Source organism: Bufo bufo, chromosome 5 (assembly GCF_905171765.1).
Source record: "Bufo bufo chromosome 5, aBufBuf1.1, whole genome shotgun sequence".
Lineage (NCBI taxonomy): Eukaryota > Metazoa > Chordata > Amphibia > Anura > Bufonidae > Bufo > Bufo bufo.
The window spans coordinates 268138122-268160503 of NC_053393.1; the positions used below are offsets into that span (position 1 = coordinate 268138122).

The 22382-nt window shown below is 43.1% G+C and overlaps 1 protein-coding gene across 2 annotated transcripts in view; it reads left to right on the top strand.

Annotated features, from left to right (window-relative positions):
- Window positions 1-22382, top strand: part of SLC9A3 (solute carrier family 9 member A3) — a 481978-nt gene that overhangs the window by 229696 nt on the left and 229900 nt on the right. For both annotated transcript variants that reach the window (XM_040433112.1, XM_040433113.1), the window contains exon 6: window positions 11903-12123. In XM_040433112.1, the coding sequence (XP_040289046.1) occupies window positions 11903-12123 (221 nt within the window). The remainder of the gene's footprint in view (window positions 1-11902; window positions 12124-22382) is intronic.

The window sequence follows — 22382 nt, forward strand, 5'->3', positions numbered from 1 at the left end:
AGTATTTCAGGCAGAGAAACGCCAGGCCCTGCATAAGGGAGTGGCAGAGCCTAAATGTTTCTTGCGCAGGCAGAGGTTGCAGCAGAGTAAGGGGCAGTGGTAGCAGGGGTCATTTTGAGACGCCTGAGCTCCCAGTGTCAGCTAGCGGTCGTGTCTTGACCAGCAACCCAGCGGTTTATGAATGTATGACTCGATCTTCGACTTCGTCGCGACTTACATCAGACACCCCCAGCCAAGAGTCAATGGGTTCGTCAGACACAACCCTTAGTTGGCATGGCCCGGAAGCAGGCCAGGTGCCCTCACATATCCTCAACCTGCCTTTGTCCTTTTCTGTTCCCTCACCGCGAGAAGTATTATATGCTGTAGGCTCTGCTCCACTTTTCAGCGAGGAAGAGCTACTAGAGGACATTCAGCAGCTACTGCCCAGCCAAAATGTGGAGGAGACAGCCGCTGCTTCCTCTGCTAGGCAGGCATGTAGTAATGAGGAGAGTGGCATGGGAGCTGGTGTGGAGAGCGGTCAGGCTCCTGACCTAGAGACAATTGAGGAGGACATCAGTGACGTGCTGACACTACTCGATGATGATGTAGCTGATCGCACTTGGGGACCAGGTGACGAAGGGGCTGTCGGCTTGTCTGTGAGCCAGCAAGTTGCTAGCGTGGCCGGGAGTCAGCAGGGTGGCAGCAGTGGGAGATCGCACCTGGGGTAGACCACCTGCTTCGTAGGAGCCTACCTGCCCGGGAAGTAGCGGTGCAGGGGCTCAAGGAGGCAGCGGCGGTAGAAGTCAGTCAGTGTGTAGTGTTGGTACTCAGCAGTGTGGCAGTTATATTTTAAGCTGCCGGAGGAGGTGAAAGTGGCCGTACATAGAATCTGTGGGCAGAGGGTGAAGCGTGGCCAGGGTGCTAATGTTGTCTCTACGGCCCTGCGTCAACATATGCAGCGTCGCCATAAAGTGGCCTGGGATAACCGTGGCTCCGATGCAGTGGTCCAACCTGCCGCAGCAACCGCTGCATCACCCCCTAGTACGCACCCGGTTTCTGGCAGTAAAGGCTCCACCAGCTCAGCCGAAGGGAGCTGTCTGTCCTTCCCATCATCTGCCGGTCCTGATGCTCCTGGTCCTCCTCCTTGTCACGCATTCCATCAGCAATCGATCACTGAAGTGATTGCCAAGAGACAACAGTATGAGTGCACTCTGTCGGGGGGTAATAATTCAATTAAGAATTATTAATTATGGTCATAAAAATAATTAACCATAAAAAAAAAAAAATTATAAAATTTGTCATAAATTCTTAAAATCAGGACCTGGTGAATTGTAGACCATCTAATTGATACAATTCACATCTGAGTCCGACTATTTCCTCAGATAAATAAGTTCTTTTTGACGTGAGATGACGTTAATGATAAAATGTAGCTCTGCATTATACAATAATACACAGGTATTATAAAAATATGCAGATTTATTGGTTACAAGATTATAAACATATATAAGTAAATAAACACAATGATACATGCAAATGAATATACACTCACCTAAAGAATTATTAGGAACACCATACTAATACGGTGTTGGACCCCCTTTTGCCTTCAGAACTGCCTTAATTATATGTGGCATTGATTCAACAAGGTGCTGATAGCATTCTTTAGAAATGTTGGCCCATATTGATAGGATAGCATCTTGCAGTTGATGGAGATTTGAGGGATGCACATCCAGGGCACGAAGCTCCCGTTCCACCACATCCCAAAGATGATCTATTGGGTTGAGATCTGGTGACTGTGGGGGCCATTTTAGTACAGTAAACTCATTGTCATGTTCAAGAAACCAATTTGAAATGATTCGAGCTTTGTGACTTGGTGCATTATCCTGCTGGAAGTAGCCATCAGAGGATGGATACATGTTCTCATTCTGTTTATGCCAAATTCGGACTCTACCATTTGAATGTCTCAACAGAAATCGAGACTCATCAGACCAGGCAACATTTTTCCAGTCTTCAACAGTCCAATTTTGGTGAGCTCGTGCAAATTGTAGCCTCTTTTTCCTATTTGTAGTGGAGATGAGTGGCACCCGGTGGGGTCTTCTGCTGTTGTAGCCCATCCGCCTCAAGGTTGTGCGTGTTGTGGCTTCACAAATGCTTTGCTGCATACTTCGGTTGTAACGAGTGGTTATTTCAGTCAACGTTGCTCTTCTATCATCTTGAATCAGTTGGCCCATTCTCCTCTGACCTCTAGCATCCACAAGGCATTTTTGCCCACAGGACTGCCGCATACTGGATGTTTTTCCCTTTTCACACCATTCTTTCTAAACCCTAGAAATGGTTGTGCGTGAAAATCCCAGTAACTGAGCAGATTGTGAAATACTCAGACCGGCCCGTCTGGCACCAACAACCATGCCATGCTCAAAATTCCTTAAATCACCTTTCTTTCCCATTCTGACATTCAGTTTGGAGTTCAGGAGATTGTCTTGACCAGGACCACACCCCTAAATGCATTGAAGCAACTGCCATGCGATTGGTTGACTAGATAATTGCATTAATGAGAAATAGAACAGGTGTTCCTAATAATTCTTTAGGTGAGTGTAAATAGCGTTAATATAAAGTATTACAAGCTTAACAATACATGTGAGTGGAAATAACTTGTCACATTATACACAAGCTATTAATAGGTTAGGATATCAAAATATGAACATAAGTTATATACATTACTTCTGTTCAGAGAAAACCTCATGATATCAAGATGGGCATGTCTAATCATAGACATCATTATAGAATGCTAAATACATTCGGCCCCCCTAACCAACTACACATCACATGGCTTCAAGATGGGCAAATCCATTCAAGGATATAACTTAGAAGAGACAACTGTATCCTTCCGCCCCATCCTGGACTATTTTCACATATATAACTTTGGTAAGACTATTAAGACAAATAACAGGGATCTAGGATCTTAAATGGAAAGGATTTGAAACAAGTCTTTCCTGTGGGAATCCATCACTTAGCTTGGCGAAGAATGTTCTATCAATATATATATATTATATATATAAAAGCAATCATTTAATGCTTTGCTAGATTATGAGTCTAGATTCTTCTGCAGGTAGAATGAAGCCTCACAATATCCTAAGACTACATCTCAATATGGAGATGATCAATTAATTTAATCATTTATTTGTTCGCCAATCTAGATGGTATAATTTCACCCACACTATCAAATTAGTCTTAATAAAATGAAATATCATTTTCTGTATCTCTTACCAAGTCCTAGTAGGAATCTCACTTCTACTCCTAGGAAAGCTGGGTGGTCCATCATAGCGCATCTCATTATGGCTTTCATCTCGATAGACCCCTCTAGAGAGCTCCACTTCTCTCTTTTCCTCCCTTTCTTTTTTTAATCTCCAGCTCTCGCTTTTTTTTCTCTTGCTAGCCTTTTTTTTTTCTACTCCGCACACGAGTAATTATTCCCCCCCTTATCTAAGAATCATCCCCTTTAGATTAGGGATTCCCAATCAGGTAGGGTGGGTGTATTCGCATGCTAATAACATCATGACGTTATATCAACTCCTAATATGGTATAGAACAAATAATGAAATAATATAATGTTGTCCATCTGCCTCCAGATGGCACTGCGGTACTGTAGATGAACATCCCAACTTTTAAGCATTAAAATTAAATATCTAATAATATGTTCATATGAACTCGTTGACCTTTCTTACTAAATCATTGAGAAAGGTCTTTTCCTGACACTTTTAATTACCTATATCCTGGACTTGTTGGAGTTGACTCTCTTCTCCTATCTTTTTGAAATATATGTTGACTTGATAAAAATTTTATATAGCGGCTTTGATGCTTTGCATCGGAACTTGTACATTTCATTTATCTACATCCATGAATAACTATTATTTTGAAATGGCATTTACTTTTCCCAGAAACCCAATTAACATAAACTTACTTGTTTCTGTACCTTTTACAATACCTTCTAAATGGTAAATACATGGTATGACATATATATATAAATCGATACATTGTTACACATAGATAACACATTATATGAATTATTGATTAACATATGTTATAAACTAAATATACCATGCAGAGATATATATATATATATATATAATATAATTATGAATATATAAATTGAACCTCATACAGCAGGTGTGTGATAAGGACATGAGTCCTTATCAAGTAACCTTGTTCCCTCCAAACAGACATGTTTTAGGGAGTTGACTTACTCCTTAACAGATGGTCTCATATCTTTAGCAATAACTTTTAAATACAATGTCCGTTTATGTTCACAATTATATTTTTTTTATATAAACTGAACTTGCCATGAACTCATCTTGGCTTCCTCAGCCATATAACAAACCTTTGGTTCAGGCTGATTTTATTCTTAAAGGCAATGAGATGAGCATTCATTTTGATTATAATGTCATTAGATAATATTGTATACGTATGAAAATGCACAACAACTCATCCAACGTCACATAGCTGAATGTGCTAATGTCCATGTTGCTGGTGCTACAGTCCCTCCCTTTCCAAGTGGTGGACTCTGCACCTTTCAGAGATCTGATGGCTTGTGCCAAGCCGAGGTGGAGAGTCCCAAGCCGTCATTTATTTGCCAAAAAGGCAGTACCTGCCCTGCATACACATGTAGGACAGAAAGTTGGCAAGTCCTTGAGCCTGTAGGTGTCTGCCAAAATGCACGGCAGCATCAATGTGTGAAGCTGTAACTACTGTCAGGGACAATACATGTCCTTTACTGCCCACTGGGTGAATGTGGTTCCTGCACAGCCACACCAGCAACTTGGCCAGGTGACGCCGCTTCCGTCTCCACATTGCCACGCCATTGCTCTAGCGACAATGTCCGCCTCTGCATCCTCCACCGTGTTCTCAGCCTCCACTGCAGGGACAATGCACAGTGCCCCTCCAGCATACCACATGTGCAGGGCACGGCGGTGGAACACTGTTCTGCACCTTGTTTGCCGGGGCGAACGGAGTCCCACAGGGGAGGACTGCTCCATGTCCTTCAGCAAGAAATGGAATCCTGGATTTCTCCACGACAACTCAAAATCGGAACCATGGTGTCCAACAACGGGAAGAACATTGTGTTGGCGCTTCATCAAGGAGGGCTGAGCCATGCACCCTCCATGGCACACGTGTTCAATCTGGTTGTCAAGTGGTTCATGAAGTCTTCCACCTATCTGCAAGACATCCTAAAAATGGCCAGGAAACTTTGCATGCACTTCAGCCACTTGTACACCGCATAGCACACCCTCCTTGAGCTGCAGCAGCAGTACGGCATCCCCCAATATAGGCTGATATGCAACGTTTCCACCCGTTGGAATTCCACCCTCCATATGTTGGACAAACTGTACGAATAGAGAAAGGCCATCAACGATTTCCTGATGATCCAAGCGGACAGGAGTACTCACCAGTGTAACATCGATGTCAGTGGCAGCTCATGCGTGACACCTGCTATTTATCAGGCCCTTTGAGGAGGCCACATTATTTGTCAGTCGCCAGGACTACGGGATGAACAATGTCATTCCACTGCTTCATATCCTGGAACAGATGCTGGTAAATATGGCTGGTCAGGGGACTGGAGACGTGGCGCCTAGATCTCACGGCCACATGAGCCCTGTTGGGGCTGAACTGGAGGAGGAGGAGGAGGACATTGGAGTACAAGCAATGTGTAGCGAAATGGGTGGTTTTGCTACACAGGTGACAGGAGAGGAGGAGCAGGAGCATCCAGAGGAGCTACAGGGCGATGTTAAAGATGAGGCGGATGACCCAGACACACCGTGGAGTTATGCAGTGGAGATGGAGGCAGGGAGTCCCTCCGAGTCACTTGCGCAAATGGCCCGCTGCATGCTCACTTGATTGGGTAGTGACAGCTGAATTGTCAGCATTCGGCAGAGGGATGACTTGTAGCTCTCCACCTTGGACCCTCGCTACCGGTCCAAAATGGAGGCCTTTTTACACCCGATGAGAGGGAGGACAAACTGAACTACTATAGAGACATCCTATGTAGTCAGTTGGCCGCTGCCTATCTGCACCATAGTCCATCCTCTCACATGTCTGACAGGGGGGGCCCTCTGCGCTCACGTTCCACTGCCATGGTTGCTAGGGAGGGGTACGGTGGCAGGAGCAGTGCCAGCTCCATCAGCAGCAGCCTGAGTCTACAGTTGCTGATGAGCAGCTTTCTTCACCTGCATAGTGAAGAAACTACTCACCAGAAGCTAGACGTAGAGCAGAACTTAAACCAGCAGGTGGTGGCATACTTGGAGAGCACCCTGCCAGCCAACCTTAAAGATCCGCTGGACTACTGGGCAGCTAAACTGGATTTGTGGCTGCAACTGGCCAAGTTTGCCCTGGAAAAGCAGTCCTGTCCGGCCACTAGTGTGGCATCAGAGCGAGTGTTCAGTGTGGTGGGGGCCATAGTTACCCCAAGAAGAACTCACCTGTCCAAAAATGTGGAGAGCATGACCTTTGTCAAGATGAATCAGGCGTGAATCAGCCAAGATTTCCCACCACCAATTCCTGATGCATCAGACTAGATCATCCATGGTGCCACATCAACACTTTGACAAAAGAGACTGGCTTCTTCTGGCTACCTGCCTCAGCTACTATTCTGATGCTGCCATCCGCCTGATGCCACACATCTGATACCAAGTGCTCCTTCTTTCACCCAGCATCTTCAGCGGGTACTGGTATTACCACCCACCTTCACACTCTGTCACCTTGCCACTCTGTGGTCTCCAGATGCTGCTCCTACCTCCAATTTATGTCACCTTGCCACTCTGTGGCCCCCTGATGCTGCCGTCACCTCCAGACCATGTCATTGTGCCACTCTGCGGCCTCCTGATGCGGCCGGCACCTACAGACTCTGTCATTGGGCCACTCTGTGGTCTCATAATGCTGATGCCATCTCCACACTATGTCATCTTGCCACTCTGTGTCCTCCTCATGCTGCTGCCGCCTCCACACTCTGTCTTTGGGACACTCTGTGGTCTCCTGATGCTGCTGCCACCTCCAAACTACAGGAATGTCACCTTGCAACTCTGTGGCCTCCTCATGCTGCTCCTACCTCCACTCTGTCACCTTGCCTCTCTGTGGTCTCCTGATGCTGCAGCCACCTCAACACTCTGTCATTGTGCCACTCTGTGGCCTCCTGGTGTTGCCGCCAACTCAACTCTGTCATTGGGCCACTCTGTGGTCTCCTCTTGCTGCTGCCACCTCCACACTATGTCACCTTGCCACTCTGTGGCGTCCTGATGCTGCCGCCACCTCCACACTCTGTCATTGGGCCACTCTGCGGCCTCATGATGCTGCCGCCACCTACATACTCTGTTATTGGGCCATTATGTGGTCTCCTGATGCTGCTGCCACCTCCACACTATGTCACCTTGCCTCTCTGTGGTCTCCTGATGCTGCAGCCAACTCCAGACTATGTCACCTTTCCACTCTGTGGCCTCCTCATGCTGCTGCCACCTACAGACTCTGACATTGGGCCACTCTGTGGTCTCCTCATGCTGCTTTCACCTCATCACAATGTCATAGGGCCACTCTGTGGACTTCTCATGCTGTTCCCACCCTCTCTACTTCATTGCTGGGCCACTATTTAGCCTTTTTCGTTCAGCTGACATCATCATTTATTTGACACTTCCTCTGATCTTTCAGGACGAAGGTAAAATGAGATGTAAAACGGATCCCGTCTGTGTAGCAGCTGTAAGGCCTGTATGGTCCCATCAGAATTGGCTTGTGATTTGGTAGCCAAAAGCAGGAGTGAAGGTGGATGCTCCACAGACAGGGTCTGTTTTTTGTGGGTTATTGTTCTGATGGATCAGAGGAAGGGAAAAATAATCAGTGACGTCCACACACACTTACTGCTGACACCCTCTCCACTCTGTCGGGGGGCTCTACTTGTATAAGCATTTAATAGAACAGGTTCTGTTGACATCTATGTGGAATCAGCTGACAACGGTGTAAAAGGAGTGCGATTCTTGGCGCTAACATTGACCAAGTTCACATTTGATTTATGTGGTTAGTTTTGGCCCCGTGACTGCCCAAATAAGTAAAGTGTGCAGTGATTCTAAGTGCGACGCCTGTCATCTGCATGTCATACGGACTCACAGTATTATTTCACTGCCAAAGCAGACTCCCTATGCGTGTTACTGAAAGGCACAGGATCTACACCACTATAAAGGCTCTGTGCAGCCAGGAAATAGCAATTTTTAACGTAATTCACCGGGAATTAATTCCGATCGAACCCAAATTTTCCCCAAAAATTCAGCGAAACGGCGAATCAAATTTATGAAAAATTCGCTCTTCTCTAATCATGGGCATCACCGTGTCCAAAAACACCTATACTATAAAAATACTTTTCCAATACGGCGAATAGCGCAACGATTCATTTCGCCGCTTATCGTACCCAAATTTTTTTATAAAATGTGATCAAAAAATCAAACACACTCCATATTGGTATCAATGAAAACTACAGATTATCCCACAAAAAATGAGTCACCACACAGCTCAGTAGACATAACTATAAAGTAGTTATCATGGTCAGAATATGGTGATGTAAAAAAATATATATATTTTTTAAGTTTTAATTTCTTTTTACCATATTTATACATAAAAAACCTACACATATGTGGTATCATTGTAATCGTACTGACCCAGAGAATGAAGAGCACAGGTGAATTTTGCCACAAATGGAATGCTGTATGAACAAAACCCCTAAAACTGTGGAGGAATTGCGTTTTTTTTCCAATTCCACCCCATTTTTCCTGCTTCCCACTACATTGTATGCCATATTAAATGGTGGCATTAGAAAGTACAATTTATCCTGCAAAAAATAAGCCCTTATATGGATATGTGAAAGGAAAAGTATAAACGTTATGGCTCCGGGAAGAAAGGAAAGTAAAAGGTAAACGCAAAAACATAAAATCCTCTGGTATTCAAAGGGTTAAGAGGTGATTTTGTTTTTGTGTTTTTTTTCACTACATTTGCAGGTTTGTTTTTTAACTTTCAAACATTTTAATTTTTTAAGTGAACCTGTCACTGTGAAAATTCAATGCAATCTGAAAGCACCATCTTATAGAGCAGAAGAAGCTGAGCAGATTGATATACACTAAGCAAAAATATAAACTCAACACTTACGGTTTTGCTCCCATTTTGCATCAATCTGGTCTGGCACAACATTCTGTATCATTGCTAATTTTGAAATAAAAGATGAAAAATGTAATATAGCGGCTCTATTACTTATACACTGAGCAAAAATATAAAAGCAACACTTTCGGTTTTGCTCCCATTTTGCATGAGCTGAACTCAAAGATCTGAAACATTTTCTACATACACAATAGACCCATTACTCTCAAATATTGTTCACAAATCTGTCTAAATCTGTGTTAGTGAGCACTTCTCCTTTGCCGAGATAATCCATCCCACCTCACAGGTGTAGCATATTAAGGTGCTGATTATACAGCATGAATATTGCACAGGTGTGCCTTAGACTGCCCACAATAAAAAGCCACTCTGAAATGTGCAGGTTTTTTTTTGTTTTGTTTTTTATGTAATAATCTTTATTCTTCTTTTTACAAATAGATTTTACAAAATCATAAACAATCTTTAGTCTTGTTTTACATTATACATACATGCATATCATTTATATTCCCCTTCCCTCCCTCCACCCACTGCATGTTTTCCCTCTGGAAAGGTTTGGTGACGATGACCATGAGGAAAATTCCAGAAATGTGCAGTTTGATCACACAGCACAATGCCACAGATGTTGCAACGTTTGAGGGAGCGTGCAATTGGTATGCTGACTGCAGGAATATCTACCAGAGCTGTTGCCCATGCAATGAATGTTCATTTCTCTACCATAAGCAGTCTCCAAAGGCGTTTCAGAGAATTTGGCAGTACTTCCAACCGGCCTCACAACCGCAGACCACGTGAAACCACACCAGCCCAGGACATCCACATCCAGCATGTTCACCTCCATGATCGTCTGAGACCAGCCACCCGGATAGCTGCAGCACCAATCGGCTTGCATAACCAAAGAATGTCTGCATAAACTGTCAGAAACCAACTTAGGGAAGCTCATCTGCATGCTCGTCGTCCTCATCGGGGTCTGGACCTGACTGCCATTCGTCGTCGTAACCAACTTGAGTGGGCAGATGCTCACATTCGATAGCATCTGGCACGTTGGAGAGGTGTTCTGTTTACGGATGAGTCCCGGGTTTCACTGTTCAGGGCAGATGGCAGACAGCGTGTGTGGCGTCGTGTGGGTGAGCAGTTTCCTGATGTCAACATTGTGGATCGAGTGGCCCATGGTGGCGGTGGGGTTATGGTATGGGCAGGCGTATATGATGAACAACGAACACAGATGCATTTTATTGATGGCATTATGAATGCACAGAGATACCGTGATGAGATCCTGTAGACAATGCCTGGAAGCTGAAAACATCCCAGTTCTTGCATGGCCAGCATACTCACCGGACCTGTCATCCATTGAGCATGTTTGGGATGCTCTGGATCTGAATATACAACAGCGTATTCCAGTTCCTGCCAATATTCTGCAACTTCATACAGCTATTGAAGAGGAGTGGACCAACATTCCACAGGCCACAATCAACAACCTGATCAACTCTGTGCGACAGAGATGTGTTGCACTGCGTGAGGCAAATGGTAGCCACGCCAGATACTGACTGGTTTTCTGACTCCCCACCCCAGTAAGGCAAAACTGTGCACATTTCAGAGTGGGCTTTTATTGTGGGCAGTTTAAGGCACACCTGTGCAATATTCATGCTGTCTAATCACCACGTTGATATGCCACACCTGTGAGGTGGGATGGATAATCTTGGCAAAGGAGAAGTGCTCACTAACACAGATTTAGACAGATTTGTGAACAATATTTGAAAGTAATGGGTCTTTTGTGTATGTAGAAAATGTTTCAGATCTTTGAGTTCAGCTCATGCAAAATGGGAGCAAAACCGAAAGTGTTGCGTTTTATATTTTTGCTCAGTGTATAAGTAATAGAGCCGCTATATTACATTTTTCATCTTTTATTTCAAAATTAGCAATGATACAGAATGTTGTGCCAGACCAGATTGATACAGTTTTATGGGAAAAGATTCCGTAATTTATTCATTTGAAAGAATGATTAGTGAACCACAGCAAGAGGAACGTGGTTCATTCATGAATATAACTCATATTCCTCCGTAGCTCCGTACATGCCTATAATGTATTGCCTCCGATAAGGCTTTTTCAAGATGGTGGCTGGTAAAAGGAGACTACAGGAATCTCATGCATGTGCTGATCAGCTGTTTGAGAAGGCAACGGCGCTCGCAGTATCGTCGCTTCCTTCTCACAACCTAGGGTAGAGACGACATATTAATCGGTCATGTGGCCTAGGCACAGCTCAACCCCATTCAAGTGAATAGGGCTGAGTGCCAAACCAAGCACAGACGCTGTTAAATGTACGGCACTATGCTTGCTAAGCTGTGAGAAGGCTGAAGGGCTCACAGGAGCACCGGTGCCTTTTCAAGCAGCTGATCAGCGGGGGTCTCAGGTGTAAGACCCCCACCAATTAGATACTGATGACCTATTCTGGAAAACACTTTTAAACAAACACAGATTTGTCAAACAGAACTTGAGGCCAGCAGAAGTTCAAATAAATAAATTGCAAGTTTTACTGAATCTTTTACTATAAACTATCTATTAATCAGCTCAGATTCTCCTGCTCTATGACATAATGCTTGCATGACCCAGACTGAATTTTTATGGTGACAGGTACCCTTTAAAGGTGATATGAAAAAATATCCAGTGGAATATTTTACACTTTGAGTTGTATTTGCCAAATGAGTATTGCATGCACGTTTTCTCAAAATTCACAATATATTTTCTTTTTCAGCATCACGTTTTGTGGAATTTTCTGCCAGAAATATGTAAAGGCAAATATTTCAGAGCAATCTGCAACTACAGTGAGATATACAATGAAAATGTTGGCAAGTGGGGCTGAAACTATTGTCTTCATGTTTTTGGGAATTTCAGCTGTGGATCCAAACATCTGGGTGTGGAATACTGCCTTCATACTTTTGACCCTGCTTTTTATCTCTGTTTACAGGATTATTGGTAAGTTTTCTGGACATTTAAAATATATAGTATTAAATGACAATGATCCTGGAATTTTAATCATTAGGTCAGACCTCATTGTTTTCTTAAATATTTAGTCCCTACAGTAGCATATCCTGCTTATTAACTCTCATTTAAAACCGTTTCAGGTGACTTTTCATAAAACGCTGTTATGTGTTTACATAAGGGACAAAACAATTTCTGGCCATTGTATGACTTTAATCCTTAATTTATCACCAGTTTTCCCCTCTGTAGTTGTTCTTGAGCTCTAGAGAAGGCAGAGATTCCCTGGTATGATGTCTCCCATACGTTGTGCACAGAGAAGAGAGGTGATCCTGCCACCTAACTCTCTCCCATATATAAAGAAGCAGCAGCAACATAGAGAACAGTATAAAAAAAGTACTTGTTTCTATTAAAAGTAGTGTTTCTATTAATCAAGCACTGGGGTGAAACAAAAAGGAACCAAATAGATAGAGTCATTTCCGTGTTTTTTTTTTGCGGCTCCATTGAAGTGAATGGTTCTGCGAATGGGCCGAAAAAAAGGAAACGGACATGGAAATAAAATATGTTCGTGTGCATGAGCCTTAATGCTGAACATCCACCTTCATCTCTTTTTCTCTCAAGACGGATTTTAGCAGTTAATGGAGAGTGCAGGAGGCAGGGTAGGAGAAAAAGTATAGGATTAACAACCATCTCCTCTCTTGCTGTCAGCCTCCTAGCACCATTTTCAGTTACAAAAGCATGTCATATCCTGGACAAAGACCTTTGATTCAGGGGGTGAAGTAAAAGCTCTTGTATTCTTTATTTGGTATATGTTAAAACATTGAGAAACAGAAAACGGCTTCATGCTTACGTGTTTCTACTGCATGCAGGCTTAGGTCTTAGTCGTAGCCTGAGCTGAAGCAAAACTTCCAGCCTTTTAAGGGCTCATGCACATGACAGTGGTTTTTGTCCTCATCCGATCTGCATTTTTTCCGAATTGGATGCGGACTCATTCATTTTAACGGGGCCGCAAACATGTGGACTGCACACACATGTGCTGTCTGCATGCGTAAGTCCTTGCAAAAAAAATAAAACATGTCCTATTCTTGTCTGTTGCAGACAAGGATAGGACATTTGTGAAGCAGTGGCAAAAAAATATCAGAAGGCTCTCGGCCGGTATAAATGTTTTGTGGATCCGCAACTCTTCACGCATAATGTACTGCTTCACCAGTGGGCCTGAAGTATAAATGGACTGATTACATGTTGCAGAGCTATTAACTAATATGAATAGGGCTAAAGCTTAAATACAACTATCAAGTTAAATAATTAAAAATAAAATTGAAGATAGAGGTACAATAAAACATACTGTGTGTGGCCACGTTACAAGTTCGATAAATAGAGTTTGTATGTTATTAATAATCAAACATTATTAAAGGGTACTTTCACAGTAGCGTTAGAAGAATCCAGCAGGCATGCTGCGGTATTTTCTCCGGCCAAATACCGTAAAAGGGACTGATGCATACTGAACAGATTGCTCTCCATTCAGAATGCATTGAAGCGTTTTTTTTTTCCGGTATTGAGCCCCTATGACGGAACTCAATACCGGAAAACTTTAACACTAGTGTGAAAGTAGCCTTACTCCTCAAGTACAGTCTGGTACTTTGGACTGCAAATTGAAAATCCAATACACCACTCTATCTAGGAGATGGCACTGCATATTTTATTCTGTAATAAAAGCCCTGCATGCACTTTCGCTCCATGGCATCTAACAAAATGTGCCCGAATTGTTTTTATCATTTAAAGAGAACCTTTCACCACTCCTGACATGTCTGTTTTAATAGCTTCATGCATTCCCCATGTAATAACAAGTCCGGAACATCTATTCTTATGCCTGTATGTTGTGTCATTCCTTTATTATTTCTACTAGAAGTTATGAATGAATTAATAGCAGTCTGCAGTAAGAGTACAGAGGGGTGGTAACCAGTTGGGGGTGTGTACCTGCACAGTCTGAAAATGGCAGCACTCATTGGAAAGAGTGAGTCTGTGCAGGGACACACCCCCCAACTGGTTACCACCCCTCTGTACCCTTACTGCAGACTGCTAGCAATTCATTTAGAACTTCTAGTAGAAATAATAAAGGAATGACACAACATACAGGCATAAGAATAGATGCTCCAGAATTATTACATGGGGGATGCATGAAGCTATTAAAACAGGCATGTCCGGAGGGTGAAAGGTCCTCTTTAAGTGTTCTAATATGAGTTTTTAATTTTCTCATTGTGGACCCAACATAAATTTTCTTACAAAGTGCACAAAATATGATGTAAATTATCATAATTGAGTTACAGTTTATGTTTCATTTTACATGTATTTATTTCCAGAAGAATTGGTAAATAGCATTGTTGGTTTTGCAAGTGTGATAGCCATATTTATTTTAAAAAAAAATATGAAATTTAAAAAGTTTCCCTAGTAGAGATGTGCAGATTTCTAGAAATTTTCTTTAGGCTTAGTTCTAACAAATGTCGAAAAATGCGATTCAGGTCCAAGTTGATTCTACCCAAATCAAAAGTGCTCTAAAAGGCCTGAAAATTGGTATACCACACTCTGAGGACTCCTAGGATATTTGTTTCTCTCTTTCTCCCTTTTTTGTATTTTCTCTCCCTCTCTAAAAAATATATTTTTTCTTTTTATTGGCATATTCTGACTCCCATAATTTTTTATATTTATGTCTATGGAGCTATTTAAGGGTTAATTTTTTTCCAGAGAGATCTGTATTTTTATTAATATCATTGGGGTGTGTATGACTTTTTGACCATTTTTTATTCAATTTTTTTGGGAGGTGTTTGGGAATAATATTTTTATATTATGGGCATTTTTTTATTCTAGGGGAAGGGGGGGTGACTTAAACTTGTATTTTTTATTTATTTTTCTCTATATTTTTAAAAAACTTTTTTTTTTTTTTTACTTTTTTTTTTAAGTCACAATAGGTGGCTATAACAAGCAGTCATTAGATCGGCAGTTGTATGCTGTAATGGTATTTTATCTATTACAGAAAACAGCATTCAGTATATTCCACTGCAGTACTGCCACCTCAACGCCTGTGTTGGAATATAACATTGACACGCATCGGAACTTCAAGCAGACTCCAACCTATCACTGTGATGTAACAGCTTCCTCTCATTTTCACTGCTCAGCTGCCTTGGTCACATTTGACCATGGTATCTGAGGGGTTGAATGTCTGTGATCGGCCTTATGTCCAATCACAAACATTAGCTCTGGGTCTCTACAGTTTAAAATAGTAGAAACCTGGCAGCTATGGCGGAGCAGGCATTATCTTTAGGTCTCATGCACATGACCGTTGTGTGCATCCGTGGCCGTTGTGCCGTTTTCCGTTTTTTTTTCGCGGACCCATTGACTTTCAATGGGTCCGTGGAAAAAAATTGGAAAATGCACCGTTTTGCAGCCGCATCCGTGATCCGTGTTTCCTGTCCATCAAAAATATATGACCTGTCCTATTTTTTTGACGGACAACGGTTCACGGACCCATTCAAGTCAATGGGTCCGTAAAAAAAAAGGATGCACACAAGATTGGCATCCGCGTCCGTAGGCTACTTTCACACAGACGGATCCGCTGATCCGTCTGCATAAAAGCTTTTTCAGAGCTGAGTTTTCGCTTCGTGAAAATTCAAATCCGACAGTATATTCTAACACAGAGGCGTTCCCATAGTGATAGGGACGCTTCTAGTTAGAATATACTTTGAACTGTGTACATGACTGCCCCCTGCTGCCTGGCAGCACCCGATCTCTTACAGGGGGCTGTGATCCGCACAATTAACCCCTCAGGTGCTGCACCTGAGGGGTTAATTGTGCGTATCATAGCCCCCTGTAAGAGATCATGTGCTGCCAGGCAGGAGGGGGCACACCCCCCTCCCTCCCCAGTTTTAAATTCATTGGTGGCCAGTGCAGCCCCCCTCCCTCCCTTGTATTTAACACATTGGTGGCCAGTGCGCCGGCCCCCCCTCCCTCCCCTGTAGTTATCACATTGGTGGCCAGTGCGGCTTGCCCCCCTCCCTCCCCTGTAGTTAACACATTGGTGGCCAGTGCGGCTAACCCCCCTTCCCTCCCCTGTAGTACTGTAGATTCATTGGTGGCCAGTGGGCCCCCCCTCCCTCCCCCCCCTATCATTGGTGGCAGTGGAGAGTACCGATCGGAGTCCCAGTTTAATCGCTGGGGCCTCAATCGGTAACCATGGCAACCAGGACGCCACTGCAGTCCTGGTTGCCATGGTTACTTAGCAATTTTTAGAAGCATTATACTTACCTGCGAGCTGCGATGTCTGTGACCGGCCGGGCGCTCCTCCTACTGGTAAGTGACAGGTCTGTGCTATAAGCAATGCGCCGCACAGACCTTTACATTGAAAGTCAATGGGGGACGAATCCGTTTGCAATTGCACCATATTGTGTCAACGTCAAACGGATCGGTCCCCATTGACTTGCATTGTAATTCAGGACGGATCCGTTTGGTCCGCACGGCCAGGCGGACACCAAAACGAAATTTTTTTCATGTCCGTGGATCCTCCAAAAATCAAGGAAGACCCACGGACGAAAAAACGGTCACGGATCACGGACCTACGGACCCCGTTTTTGCGGACCTTAAAAAAAAACGGTCGCGTGCATGAGGCCTTAAAGTGATGACTATAAATGTACATATACGGCAGAGGTCACCAAGAGATCAAAGGGGGCAGATGCTTTTCTGTGTTTATACACACACTTGGGTGTTGGAAGAAACAGTGGCTTGCTCTGAAAAGGATCTAAAATTATGCTTTAAGGGGAGTAGATGCCGGCCTTTGTTTATACACACACACTAGTGTCAGAGTAAACAGTGGCTTGTTCTGAACTAGAATTGGACAATGATGCCTTAACAAAGGAAGATTCCTGCCTGTGTTTATACTCACACAGTATAGAAACAAGCAGTAAATTATTCTGAACAAGTGTTCCAAAAATTCTTTTTGAGAGCAGCAGCAGTAGTAAATATGGATGTGGAAGGGCTAAGCTGTATAGAGATAATAGTGGCAGCAATAGTAGCGCCAGCAGTAGCAGCACACCATGGAACAGACGAGGCAGTAGATGTGCAGCTATGTAGGGGTAATGGTAGAAGCAGTAGGGGGAGTAGAAGCAGTAGCCATACAGTACAGAACATGATGGCAGGTAGACAGTGGCCCTCACATGATCGGGCCAGTGAAAAATAACAACCGCCAGCAATGGCAGATTTATTTATTGGTCTCAGCCAGAGGTGTGTGAAAATCCTCATGTATCTAATGTGATGCCATGCCTAAAACTTTCTGTGATATTACACTGAAGGCTAGACAAGACAGTGTAGCAAAAGAAAACTGGGCCAGTTCCAGCCACTGTTCCAATCTGCCTGCCCAGAAGTTCGGTGCTGGACGAAGGCTGGGCAACATGGTTGTTCAGGCAGTACATATCTATTTGCCGATTTGTATCAGCCTGGCACAACACGTGAAAAAAAATGCTTTATCATGTTCACCAGACTAAACTGGGTGCTGCTGATGCTGCGTGGCTTCAGCTACTTGTGATAGCAGAGATGGTGGGAAGTTGTTGACTCAGCAGGGGGGCAAAGAGCGGGCTCCTGGTTAGACCTCGTAATGATAGATATATAATGATAGATAAATACCCTGTTAATACAGCAATTTTATCTACCTTTTAGTGACAGGAAACCACACACCCATTTCCCTTAAAAGCATGGCTATCTAATAGTTATCACTTTGCTTGATGCTAATGATATCTCTGCCAGTACATAAGCAAGCAAGTATATAGCTTGACTTGCTTGCCAGCGTGCTTGAGGATCCAGTTCTTACCAACTTCTCCCCTACTGTGATAATTGGTCATCATGGCCATTATTATTCCAGTGAGTTGTAACATCGCGGATCAAGTGGTGCAGTGGCAGACCATTCTGTTGCTGCAAGGCCAGGATGGCATTCTTAGCCACATGAGAATGGCTGAAATGTGCAGACAGTCTCCTGAACATTGCCAGAACCTTCTGCAAGCCACAATACATTTTCAGAAAGCATCGCACCACTAACTTTACAGAGTAGCCTACAAAAAAGTATCCCGCCTCCAGCGATGGTATGACAAAGTGAACAGGCAAGTTTATTTTTTTATTTACCCACAAGTTACAAAAGATGCTGAAAGTGGTCCCCATTCATGTCTATGAATCTTTAAACATGTAGGATTATGATGGCTGATATTGCCTGCAGCTCATCAACAGTGATGCTGCGAATAGTGATAGTGTGATGTCTTGAGTTCATCCAGGGGATTGCATGTGGACAAGTCTGGCGAATGTGGTGGCCATAACCCCTTGCTCACAGTTTGCTCCTCCGTAAACAGTTCATGAACCCGTGCCAGTGAGTTCCGTGAGGAGTGGCATGTTGCCCCATCCTGTTGGAAAAAGCAGGACATTTTTTTCTTCTGGTGTTAGTTGGTTGTAAAACTGTTCAAAGATGTCCAGATAAAATGCTGTATTCACAGTTGATTTAAAGAAAATTGGGCCCATTATTCATGTTCCTGAGACTGCGCACCAAACGCCAATTTTCTGGTCGTAAAGTGGTGTTTCGGGAGTCAAATGGGCATTTTCAGTGGACCAGTACCTCATAATTCTGGGACTTTACATGACCTGATAAATGAAACCAAGCTTCAAGAAGTACATCAATGGGCTTAAATGGTCGTACCAGCCATACCAGCACCGGTGCTGCTGCACGGTTCACGTGCAGTATCTTCCGCAAGCTCTCTCTGTCTGTTAGGCTGTGTAGATTATTTTCAGTTTTCATGCCCTCCTGATGAAGAGCCCGTTATAAGGCTACAAGAAATGCATCGAGCAGGGTCAATAATCACTAGCCAGACTAGAGCATAGCGAGGGGTAGGGTCCTGGGAGGTCTAACAATTTGACAAAAATAATTAGGTCTCGTATGAAATATTAGGGACCCTAGATATTTTAAGCTGCGGTGACAACAGAGGGACTGGTCAATACCATAGCCCTAGTTTGGTGATTGTCACTGCACTGCCGGTGGGATTTTTTTTTACTGTGGATGATTTTTGGCTTACTGTGCACAGTACAAACAGGTAGCTGAGTGTCCACAGTATTCGTGCGGGCTAGACATTTCAGTTATCACCACCAGTATATTTACTCACATGAGCCTATATTTAAACTAAGGGATTAGTAAAAAAACCTTTTAACCAGAAATATTAACCACTTAAGGACCACAGGTTTATACCCCCCTAGTGACCAGGCCCTTTTTTACAAATCGGCACTTCACAACTTTAACGGTTTATTGCTCGGTCATGCAACTTGGCACCCAAATGAATTTTACCTCCTTTTCTTCTCACAAATACAGCTTTCTTTTGGTGGTATTTGATTGCTGCTGAGATTAATTTTTCTGATATTAATCAAAAAAGACCGCAATTTTCTCAAAAAAAGTGTATTTTTAAATTTTTCGGGTAAAATTGTTCAAATATAATTACATTTCTATACAAGTTTGTGTCAGAATTTATTGTGCTACATGTCTTTGATAAAAAAAAAATCCAATAAGTGTATATTTATTGGTTTGCGCAAAAGTTATAGCGTTTACAAACTATGGTACAAAAATGTGAATTTCCGCATTTTTAAGCAGCTCTGACTTTCTGAGCACGTCATGTTTCTTGAGGTGCTAGAATGCCAGGATAGTATAAATACCCCCCAAATGACCCCATTTTAGAAAGAAGACACCCCAAAGTATTCGCGGAGGGGCATGGTGAGTTCATGTATGATTTAATTTTTTTTCACAAGTTAGCGGAAAATGACACTTTCTGAGGAAAAAAGAAATAAATAAAGTTTCCATTTCTGCTAACTTCTGGCAAAAAAAAAAATAATCTCCCACGGACTCACTATGCCCCACAGTGAATACCTTGGGGTGTCTACTTTCCGAAATGGGGTCATTTGTGGGGTGTGTTTACTGTTCTGGCATTTTGGGCGGGGCTAAATTGTGAGCAACCCTGTAAAGCCTAAAGGTACTCGTTGGACTTTCGGCCCCTTTACGCACCTAGGCTGCAAAAAAGTGTCACACATGTGGTATCGCCGTACTCAGAAGAAGTAGTGCAATGTGTTTTGGGGTGTATTTTTACATATACCCATGCTGGGTGAGAGAAATATCTCTGTAAATTGACAACTTTGCATAAAAAAGTTGTCATTTACAGAGATATTTCTCACACACAGTATGAGTATATGTAAAAATACACCCCAAAACACATTGCCCTACTTCTTCTGAATACGGCGATACCACATGTGTGACACATTTTTGCAGCCTAGGTGCACAAAGGGGCCGACATTCCAATGAGTACCTTTAGGATTTCACAGGGCATTTTTACGCATTTGGATTCCAAACTACTTCTCACGCTTTAGAGCCCCTAAAATGCCAGACAAATATTAATAGTGAGGACGCTTAAAATGGAGCAAAATAATAAATATTTTATTAGTGCTACTATTGGAAAGGGGTGAAACCTATATGGTATTACTAAGACTAAACCGTCTATCCAATTTGATGTATCCTCATATATAAATAATGACACTACCTAACAGGGTGTATAGGAGGTCTATTAAGAATAACATACAAGGATAGACGGACTGATATAACTAAAACCACCGCACTAATAATCGGATATGGTGCTCCGAATGGCAAGGTACTGCCAATGCAATTAATATGTGCTGGTAGGAATAGATGCTAGAGTGTGGTATATCCTCTGGGAAATATATTGTATTTTAATATCCCAGGCCAATAAGGAAAATAACACACGCAGCAAACAATAAGCTGACCAGTGACCGGCGTGCCACTGAGCAGTAGCGGTGAGTGAGAGGAGCGGCTGTGCACTATGCCGACTCACAAACTCTAACCACCATGTAGGTGAGTAAACCACGCAGACCAATACTGGTGTTGGTACAGATACGCTCCAACAACCAGCAGGTCTGTACACACTGAGCTACGGCTCTACACGTTTCTGTGCAGCTGGTTCATGCACTTCATCAGGAGCCAAGTAGCTACTACACCTAGACTGCCTAAGCCGATATCCTGTGCTTGAAAATCGGCTTGCTACATGAGATTTTTATTAAGTAGCACCGAATCCTAGTGTGGGAGACGGTGTGCTGCTTGTTGCATACATAGTCTCGGCTCTGTAATGGCCGCTAAAATGCCAGGGCAGTATAAATACCCCACAAGTGACCCCATTTTGCAAAGAAGACACTCCAAGGTATTCCATGAGGGGTATGGTGAGTTCATGTAAGATTTTATTTTTTGCCACAAGTTAGTGGAATATGAGACTTTGTAAGAAAAAACAAAAAAAAATCTATTTCCGCTAACTTGTGCCAAAAAAAAAATCTTCTATGATTTTGCCATGCCCCTCACGGAATACCTTGGGTTGTCTTCTTTCCAAAATGGGGTCACATGTGGGGTATTTATACTGCCCTGGCATTTTAGGGGCCCTAAAGCGTGAGAAGTAGTTTGGAATTCAAATGCGTAAAAATGCCCTGTGAAATCCTAAAGGTACTCATTAGAATTTGGGCCCCTTTGCACACCTAGGCTGCAAAAAAGTGTCACACATGTGGTATCGCCGTACTCAGAAGAAGTAGGGCAATGTGTTTTGGGGTGTATTTTTACATATACCCATACTGTGTGTGAGACATATCTCTGTAAGGCCTCATGCACACGACCGGTTTTTTTTTGCGGTCTGCAAAAACGGGTTCCGTAGTTCCGTGATCCGTGTCCGTTTTTTCTTCCGTGGGTCTTCCTTGATTTTTGGAGGATCCACGGACATGAAGGAAAGTAAAAAAAAAAGTAGTTTTGGTGTCCGCCTGCAAGTCAATGGGGACGGATCTGTTTGACATTGACACAATATGGTGCAATTGCAAACGGATCCGTCCCCCATTGACTTTCAATGTAAAGTCAGGAGTCCCTATTATACCATCGGATCTGAGTTTTCTCCAATCCGATGGTATATTTTAACTTGAAGCGTCCCCATCACCATGGGAACGCCTCTATGTTAAAATATACCATCATACCATCGGATTTGAGTTATATCATGAAAACTCAGATCCAACAGTATATTCTAACACAGAGGCTTTCCCATAGTGATGGGGACGCTTCAAGTTAGAATATACTAAGAACTGTGTACATGACTGCCCCCTGCTGCCTGACAGCACCCGATCTCTTACAGGGGGCTGTGATCCGCACAATT